Consider the following 10369-nt stretch of genomic DNA (forward strand, 5'->3'; position numbering starts at 1 on the left):
GGCTTTGAAAAGAATTCAAACTTGGAAATAATTGAGAGTTTTGAAAAATGTAAAAGAAAGAAACTTTATAATGTAAAATGAAGAAGACATATTAAAGATTATACAGTATTATATGTCAAACAAGTAATGCAAAAATATTCTAGAAGTCAAAATCAGTGAAATATTGCCACCCACTGATACAAAAAGCAGAAATGCTAAACCTTTTTTTAAGACATCCAGTGCAATCTAGAAATTTATCATTTTTAGTTAATCAAATGTAAAGGTATTTGGACACCATTTTAACCAAGAAGATAACATTTATAAAAGGATAAAAGATTATAAGCAGGGAAAAGATGTAGTTAACCTGATAGTTTATCACCTGCCAGAACATCCTGGGTAAAGTTCAGCATACTGTCTCACCATAAAGAAACTATATGTTCAGAAGTTAATTTGTTTGTGCATAACCATGTCTATATGTGCGTGTACGTGTAAGTGTACAGCGCATAATCTGTGCAAATCTTCATCCATGCACATTTACTTAAACTGACCCCTGGCATGAAATACACAAGACTCAAAACTGTAAAAAGTTTGCATGGCTTTTTACTTTTAAACATTTTCTTTAACTTATTACATTTAGTCCAAAATTACTCCTACATCACAAGACAAGTTACTGTGACAAGAGCAATGTAACAACAATGTAAAATAAACAATCAAACAATGTAGGCCTACATATATTCATTATCTATGCCCCAATGCATTCTGGAAGAGGGTACTTTTTTATATACTGAGTATATTATTAAATAACTGCATGCAGATGCATTACTTGTTTTCCTGAAAGTTTCAAGTCATTAGGGTTACACTTTATTTCGATGACATGTCGAAATAAAGATGTCAACTAACTCTCAGACTATTAGCAAACTGTTAGGTTAGGGTAAAAAGTTGACATGTACTTGCAAAGTTACTTTGTTGAATGTCTGTTGTGGAGTATCACAATAAAGTGTTAGCAGATAGAACTATAGTGCATAAACCAAAACTGCTTTTTATGGTGTTTTTACAACCGTTTTACAACTTTTACAGTAAAAACACAATACAAGACTCTCAGACTCAAGAACAAACAATGACACTAAAAAAACATTCTCACACACCCTTCGAGAAACTATAATCATTGTGGCACCACACCTAAAATAATAAAGTTGTTGTGCCTAGTCTTCAATGTCCAGCCAGGTGTTTGCTGAAGAACTCACTCAACTGCGTTTGAAGATCGAAACAAGTGTTAAAGGTACACTCACCCTTAGCAGAACAAATGGAAAGCCCCTCTCAGTGGTTGCATTTAATGACTGGACTGAAATGTGATTTAAATTCACGTTTACTTACTCAGATCCCCTTTTGCTTGGTAAACCCCTGTCATTATTCAGCATTTGCAAGATTTTTACCATTCAAATAATATTTCCCCATTTCTTGAAATAGTTTGATCAAAATAATAAATCTCAAGTTTGACATAATTAGGATTTTAACTAGTTGTGATATTAACATAGTCCATGAAAATGTTGTCGGGTTGGCATATAAAGTCATGTGAGAAATTCATCTCTAATCTGAACTGACTCAAAGTAAATAACGACACTTTGGTTTTCTGTAGAGCTGATTAAACATTCGATAATTGATCAACTTTACAGTTTTTTTTTAACTGAACTGAATTTTAGAGCTGCTTTACAGCAACATTTGATTTTAATATTTGAAGAAGTTTGCATCATTGATCACTTCCTGTTTATCACTGTGAAGCTAATCTCGATTGTATAAAGCGTTAAAAGGTGCCTCTAAAAATAGTTATGTTACCTGATGTATGTTCATTTATTCATCAGCCAACAGACAAGTTAAATTTATACAACAAGCCCGGTTAAAAAAGCATAACCCCTTTCATAAGAGATTCTCAGATTTATCACGTAACCTGTTCCCCATGGCAACGGTCACTCTGTCCTGAGTCTCTGCATTATCAGTCATATACCACACACTGATAATGCTGATCTTAATTAATTGGATTCTCAAGGACAGGGCAGGTAATCATTCACAAGTATATGGGATTATATGTCTTACATGAAGAGACAAGATACTGTACATTAGCAGATAATATGCAGATTATACAGATATATATTTTTTCTAAAAGACTTCAAAATTACAATCAAGCAAGTTTCTTGAATTAATTTCACTCAGCTTCTTTTATACTCATGCTGCAATTCATCTCCTATAAAAAAAAAGGCATTTCTATTTCATATTATCCCCACTCACATTGTGTTTTTATGTAATCACTGCAAAACATCTTTGTGTTTAAGTATGGAAGTAAAATAATGGCAAATGTTTTTAAAACAAAAAAGCCTGTTGAATTGCACTACTTGGGGAAAAAATATGAATTGCATTAACCATGCTTGCATTTTAATGCATTATATTTTTAGGGCTTGCATTTGCATATGGGCTGAAATTCAACATGGGTACGTATTTAAGATGTGAATATTTCAATTCAAAACATTTCAAACACATTTTCATTAATAGAAATTCAATAATCCATATTCACCTTTAAAGATGCAGTCCGTATCTTTTTTGGGTTGAAAATTATCCCAAATAAATTTGTGAGCAAGTACATAACTAGGGATGCACGATATATCGGCATAAATATCGATATCGGCCGATGTTCGTCATTTTTTAACCTATCGGCATCGGTCCGATGAGTAAAATTGGGCCGATAACCACAACCGATGTGTATCCATCTAGTTGCTGTGTCGGGAGAGGGAGGGGGAGGGGGATTTGGTCGCGGTATTTGTTTGTGCACGTGATACGCGACCGTGTCAGTGTCAAAGGCAGCACATGATTGTGGGATGTTAAACTGAAGAGGAGAAAAAATGTCAGCGGTGTGGGCGTTTTTCACGGTGTCGAAAGAAGACACTCGAAAAGCAGTTTGCAACACCTGCAAAGTCGAGGTAATGCGAGGAGGGTGCCGCGTCAAGTCATTCAACACCACAAATTTAATATGTCATTTGAAAATCCGCCACCCAGACCTACACAAACAATTGCAGGAAAAAAATGCTGCTAACATTAGCCAGCAGGCAAACACGAAAGCAGCTGCAGCTGGGAGTCCGATACAGCAGGTACTCGACAAGACCAAGAAATTTGCAAAGGACAGCGCAAAAACCAGATCAATAACCGACAAGGTAATGGAAATGATTGCTCTTGACGACCAGCCTTTTTCCATAGTGGAGGACCGGGGATTTCGGCGGTTGATAGAGCATATTGAACCCCGCTATAGTCTGCCAAGTCGGCGCTATTTTTCCGACGTCTCCCTCCCTGCTTTGTACGAAGTCGTGGCCACGCATATCCACAAATTGTTGGACAACAATGTGACTGACATTAGCTTCACGACGGATATATGGAGCTCGGATATAAGTCAGATGAGTATGTTGAGCCTTACTGCTCAGTGGATTAATGAAAACTTTGAAATGAAGAGAGCTGTTTTACATGCGCACGAGTTTGCAGGATCGCATACGGGAGTCGCCATCGCTGGCGCTTTTGACTGCATGTTTGCTACGTGGAAAATTAAAAAAGACAATGTACATGTTGTGCTTCGTGACAATGCGCGGAATATGCAGAAGGCAATGGAGGAGTGCGGCGTTAAAAGCCTGGGCTGCATGGCTCACACGCTGCAGCTAGCAGTGCATGACGGAGTGCTAAGCCAGCGGAGCATTTCTGACTGTGTGGCGATCGGGAGGAAAATTGTCGGACATTTTCGCCACTCTCAACTCGCTACCTCTCGGCTGAGAGACATACAGCAAGAGTTAGGCACGAAAACCATGATGCTACAACAAGATGTGGCGACAAGATGGAATAGTACTTTTCTTATGATGAAAAGTCTACTGGATCAGAAGCGCGCGCTTGGTGGGTATGGAGCAGATCATGAGCTGCCTGCGCGTTTAAGTGCACATCAGTGGGGCCTCATTGAAAACATGACCACGCTTCTCACTCCATTTGAACAATTAACGAGGGAGATCAGCTCACATCAGGCTACTACTGCGGACGTGATTCCGTCTGTTGTGGCACTGAAACGTTTGCTGAGCAAGACAGCTGACACAGACAGTGGGGTCCGCACAGCAAAGCACACACTACTTGACGCTGTGAACGAGCGATTTGGAAGCGCCTTCTCTGAGCCGCTTTACTATTTGGCAACGATCCTTGACCCGCGGTACAAAGACCGTTATTTTGACACAGTCACCAAGCAAGCGGCGGTAAAGACGCTCCAGCAGCAAGTGGACAAAATGACGCACAGCGACAGCGCTACGGAGACACCGGACACAGAAGAACCGCAAGAGAAGAAGATAAGAACAAGTGACGAGGGTGGAAAGTCGCTGCTTGACATGCATGATGAAATTCTGGAGGAAAACTCGACCATGGAACAGCAGGCAGGCCTGACAAGCCACATAAGTGTGCAGGTATAGTATTATCAGACCCAGTCTTTAATTCAAATAACGAAGTCTTTTGTGCAGTTCTTTTTTATTATTAACGTGCTGTGAATTCTATAGAGTTACTAAAATAAATTTACTTAAATAAGAAAGCTAATTGTTATAAAGAATATTGTTTAGTAATGCTTCTCTGCCCCCTTGAGGTTGACCTTAAGCACTGGTCATCTCCTCAGAGCAAAGTTCATCAAAGCTCTTAAGGGGAGGAGGACAGTAATGTCTAGCTGCTGGTAATTGATCAGACATGCATAGTAATACACTTGTCTACATTCCTGTAGGTGCATGGCTATCTGAGTGAGCCCCTCATCCCCAGAAATGAGAGCCCACTGCACTATTGGAAAAACAACATGTCTCGCTTTCCTGCCCTGGCTAAAGCAGCGCGCAAGTACCTTTCAGCTCCATGTACAAGTGTGGACAGCGAACGTCTCTTCTCTGCTGCATCACATATTGTTGATGAAAAGAGAAACAGGATCCAGTGTGAGAAAGCAGAAATGCTTCTCTTTGTAAAAAAAAACCTGCCTTTGGTGATGAAGTAGGCCTGGACTATAACTTACTGCACAGTGTTAGGTGGAAACCCTGTTTGTTTGGGACATTTACTTTTGAGTAAATTGTTGCTGCTTTAAGTTTGAGAATGTACAAAGACCACCATGTCTTTTGAATTACGGTTATGTCACAGTTCTCATTTTAGTTTGAACATTTTTATAGATGGGTTTTAAAATTGACTTGTTTTTTTTTTATGTTTGCTTGGTAGAAACCTTGTTTCAGGGTTTGGACATTTACATTTACATAAAAATGTGCACAAACAGTCAGGATATGTGTTGGATATTTTGATTTAGCCTTTTTCTCAAATTTGAGTTTAACTGGAGTGCACAGAGCTGAAAACATGTTGCCATGAATACTGGCATGCTTGATAAGTGGTAAAAGTTGGTTACTTATGTTTTATGGTAGCCCTGTAACCTTGTTATTTGGAAATAAAATGCATTCTGAAAATAAAGGAAGAAATTCAGTACAAACTTTTATCATCTTAGAAACATTTTTTAAAAACACATATCGATATCGGTAAATATCGGTCATCGGCCATAACAGAAAAATTAATATCGGATATCGATATCGGCCAAAATTTACATATCGGTGCATCCCTATACATAACCATCCAGTGTTCAAAACGATCTGCTTGCCTTAGCTCGATTCAAAATGGTAAGCTTGTAATAATGTTTTTAATTCCAGTGGTACTGGTGGATTTCCGCAGGAAATTCGAGCACGTCTTTGCGTCATTACGTCACATCTGCACACATAAAGAAGGAGTCTCGGCTAGTAGGCTATATTGCCTGTGAGGATGTTGGAGGTGGAGATTTATAGCCTTTTCTCACAGCACTTGATATGATTAAACTTATCAATTTGATGGCGGATCCAGAAAGGTTCAAACGACAATCACCAGTGACAACTGGAGATTCACGCGTTGTAAAACGCGAAAGACTTCGGAGAAAAAAGAGACTGCAACCGGGCCCATGCGAAAACAAGGACAAATATCGGAAGGTCATTAAATGTAGTCACGCAATGCTGATGTTGTTAACATTAACAATTTGAGTACAAAGTATAATTTGCACGGTTTGACGTGATATGATAAGCGATCGTTAGATTTATTCGGCGCGATTTACTGCTATGCTTTTTTCCCCTTAGTTGGTCAGAACAAAAGTATCCACACCACCAGCGCGGTGATTGACAGCCGCACATTCTCCTCAAAACATTGGATTCATCCGCGCTGTGCCATGCCGAGACACAACCCACGTAAAGTTGATAATTCCGCGAATAACTGCAATTGCAGATTTCGAACAGAGATGGCGACAAAGAGGAAAAACTGCGACTGCAGCTTTAATATTTCGCTTCAAAAATATTCAAACTGTTTAAAAATACAACCTAATATTCAACAGGCAATTTTTGGTCCGTTTTATTTCGCTTTACAAATTCGCTTCCACAAATTCAGTGCTTCAAATTCGACAGTAAATTCAACATCACATCCAGGAATTGCAGGAAAAGCAGTAGATTACCGAGCATAATCTCCAACTGCTGTTTGTCGACCTCACAGCATGTGGTGCAAGCGCGTGTTGTCGACGAAGACCAGAGCAACAGTTAGAGCAAGCCATTCATTCATAAAAACTGATTTATAGAAATGTATGTGTATTTGTGATTATTATAAGGGCTGTTTTTATGTTTAATTCAGTGTCTTCACGGTCCCTGTGTAGCCTACATGCATCTTTCTCTACCGTGAACGAGATTATAATGTTATTCCCCCGATGCTGTACAGATCAAATGTTACATATTTCTCTTGGTTGTTTGGTTGCATTAACTTTATATTGCGGCGATGTGCTGCAGTACGGTTTCCCTCAATACTTCAGGATTGCTGGACATATAAAATGCTTAACGTAGCTTAATGGACTAATACAGTGATATAAAAGACCAGACTCGCACCTTATTAAGAAGGCTGTACTATAGGCTACAGGCAAGCAGATGGACTCACTCAGAAGAATATGAACTTATCGCGCAAACTTTCATGCTAAGCGTTTCCCAGTGATATACTGGCATAAAGTTGGCTTGACGTTGGACATGTGCACATTTAGGGACCATCTCTAAAGTTACATACAACATTGGTATCCACGTTTCGAACTTCATCACTTGCTTCAGAAGTGTGCAGACATTTTTGTTGATTTTTATTTTATTTTTGTTGAGCACTATAGGCCTATTGTATTAACTGAAATGTTGATATGCTATGAATCGATACTATTTATATTCACTCTATTCTATGTTTTTCAGTTTCAAACCCCTTCACTCTTCTCCCCTATGTGTGAAATTCAACAATATCTTATTCATTAAAGGTGCATTGCGCAACATTTCATGTTAAAAATACCCGGTTTTCTAACCCATACATGCTTAAACAATTGCCTGATGGGCTGAATGAGCCCTTCTATGATCACTGCGATTGCCTCTATAATCCTGTACAGTAAAATAAATAAGAGGGATTCGGGTCGGAATCGACTAGGCGTGACGTCATGCGCGTTCACGCTCACCTGGCTATGTCTGGCAGGTTTGTGTATTCGCCGCCATTATCCGCATCAGCGAAGACAACTCAAGCGACCTTTGCAAAAGTAGAAGATGGATTCAAAGAGACCGGCTTCTAGTTCATCCCAAACCCCAACGCAAACTCCACGTAACCGCGTGCACAACTCTGGTTGCAGTTTCGCGTGTCGCCAGAAGGGGGCATAGTTCTGCAAAAACTCAGAGACTTGCGCAATGCACCTTTAATCATTTGTTTTGATTCTGTACAATTATGCCTGTCCTTTTACTTTTCTTAGATTCAAGATTATACACAAATCATATATTGTCAAAAACACAAGGTTCTATGTGTATCAGTATATTCTAGATCCCTAGTTCTTAAAGTGACAGCAAGAATCAGTATACGTTTCATTCATACAGTGAAGAATATACATTTTTATTATTTCATTTAATGATTTAATTTCTTACTTAAATGCTGTTTTTAGTGTTAACTTGTACAGTTAAAAAAATGTGTACAGTCAAAATCAGTCAGTTCAGTCAGAGTAGCAGTAGAGTAGCCTGACATAACGTTAGCCTACAGTGGTGCCATGCCAGTGACGTCATCGAACACGGCTGCGCTCTGATAACAACAAATGTAAATTTCAGTATTGGGAAAAACTTCATATATGTTTTATTTTTAATATTATTTTTGAATTAATTTGTTTACAATTTTAATAACCAACATGTTATCGAATTATATTTTGTTTGTTTCAGTTCCCCTTTAAAGAGTTTTATTTCAGGAAGCACAAAAATAGGCCTTTGTCTTTTCACGTCAAACTTTTTTTCAAAAAAATTCAATTTGATCTATTCCTTCAATTTTAAAGATTTGAGACCTGAACATTTCTAATAATACAATAAATGAAATGAAAACAGAGGCTGACATTTTTTATTTTTTTATAAACTGTCATGCACCTCATTTTTCTATTCTTTGAAAGCATTTATTTAAAGGGATCATGTCATACTTTTTTTATAATCCCACTAAGATCCACTTAAAATGTTTGTCAAGATTTTTTTTTTTTTTTGCTGAATGATGACATCACTGTTTTCTGCAGAGCTGCTTTACAGCTGAAATTAACTCATTACATATTTGATGAACTTTACATAATTACTGACCTGAATCAACTATGAACTGACTGCAGCTGAATAATGACACTACTGAGCTGAATCTTAGAGAATGTGTTTTCATCATTGATCATTTTCTTCTAGTTTATAACTGTAAAGCTGCTTTGAAACAGTCTGTATGAAATAAAGATGATTGTCTTAACTTAAAAAAAAAAAAAAAAAAATTGCTTTTAATTTATTGTATTTCTGTACCTTTTATTATTAACAAGACATAGCTGCTTATACAAAGTAAGATACCAATGACATATATATAAAATACACACAAGTCCAATCAAGGGGAGAAAAAAACAGCAACATAAACAGTGTAAAATCATACTACTATGCTTTTAAAATAAGGCAAATATGGCTGTGCTGACTTGATGACTCCTTTACAGTCTTGCAGTCTCTCATGTTTTTATTTTATTTGTTTACAGGGGCAGTGCACATTAACAAACATAGAATTAGCCAAAAATACACACGCAAAAGAGAAAGAAGAAAAAAGAGGCGGAAAAAAACAATCACATTATCAAATAAAAAATACAAGTACATGATTCCACGTGGAAATCATGCTAAAAAACACTAACATAAAATTGTGTCTAAACATATATTGTGCTACATAAGAGGTAAAAAAAAAAAAATAATAGTGACAGGAGAAAGCAAATAACTAAGAGCAATTATTACAAAGAAGTTAAAATCAGAATATTAAGATACTAATGTTGACAGTGCTGAGTAGTAAGTAACCATTTTTTTAGATGAAACTTAAAATAACCATATATATATCCAAGAGAGACTTTGTCAGTGAAATAACAATTTGCCATCTCAGTTGAATAGTTTGCTCGAAGCCAAATTGCATTGGATGAACTAGTATGAAATTAACTAGTAGATAATCAGTGATTTGCACAGCCATCAATTTCTCTGCAACCTTTGAGACTATTGGTAAAAAACGAATTGGTCTGTAATTACTAACAGCATGTGAATCTCCACTTTTAGATATAGGCACTACAGCAAATGATGACTTCCAAGCACATGAGAACGTCCCCTGAGAAAGTGAAAAGTTGATAGTTTTGGTGATGGTTTTAACTAGCGACTCACTGAGCTCTTTAAGCATTAACATCAATACCAAATATATCCTTTGCTCTGGATGTGTCACGGATTGGCCAGGTTCATCCACCACAATCACCCAGCGATCACAGTCACCTGAATATTAATTAGTCACACCTGCACCCCTTCAATCACCACTGCTTCATAAGCACACCTCACGCACTCTTCACTGTCCGGGCTCGTTTATCCGAAGCGGACTCTAGTGCTTCTCTCTGCGAGTTTCACTACTAAACTTACCTGTGTTTACTTACCAGTTCTCTACGACGTATCCTGTCTGTTCCAGACTTCCAGTCAATCCAGAAATCAACTCGAGTGGTGTACGAGCCGTAAGCCCTTCAGAATCATCCTGTGGTGCGTGAGTGTGTGCTGTCACCTGTCTTCGTCTACACCCCAAGTTCATCTCCGCTCTGAAGTCTCATCCTGCCGTCCCTGCAAAGAAACAATCATCAGTCATCACGAGTTACATTCCAGAACTCCCTTCCTCTGAACTCTGATACTCACCAATATCCAGCTCGTTGATCCATCTTGTCATTCTGTTGTTTCAAATAAACATTACAGCTTCACTTACCTTGTTGTCCGTCTGCTTCCGTAACAGGATG

General features: G+C 38.0%; 1 protein-coding gene across 1 annotated transcript; it reads left to right on the forward strand.

Annotated features, from left to right (window-relative positions):
* Positions 1 to 2870: 2870 nt before the first annotated feature.
* LOC311279039 (zinc finger BED domain-containing protein 4-like) lies at positions 2871 to 10100 on the forward strand (the record flags this gene model as incomplete). The annotated part of the gene is made up of 3 exons (XM_084390270.1): positions 2871 to 4451; positions 4757 to 4955; positions 10054 to 10100. 3 exons carry the CDS (start codon positions 2871 to 2873, stop codon positions 10098 to 10100), a joined length of 1827 nt encoding a protein of 608 aa, XP_084246396.1.
* Positions 10101 to 10369: the final 269 nt, after the last annotated feature.

The sequence above is a fragment of the Rutilus rutilus genome (genome assembly GCF_951802725.1).
Source record: "Rutilus rutilus genome assembly, chromosome: 19".
NCBI lineage: Eukaryota > Metazoa > Chordata > Actinopteri > Cypriniformes > Leuciscidae > Rutilus > Rutilus rutilus.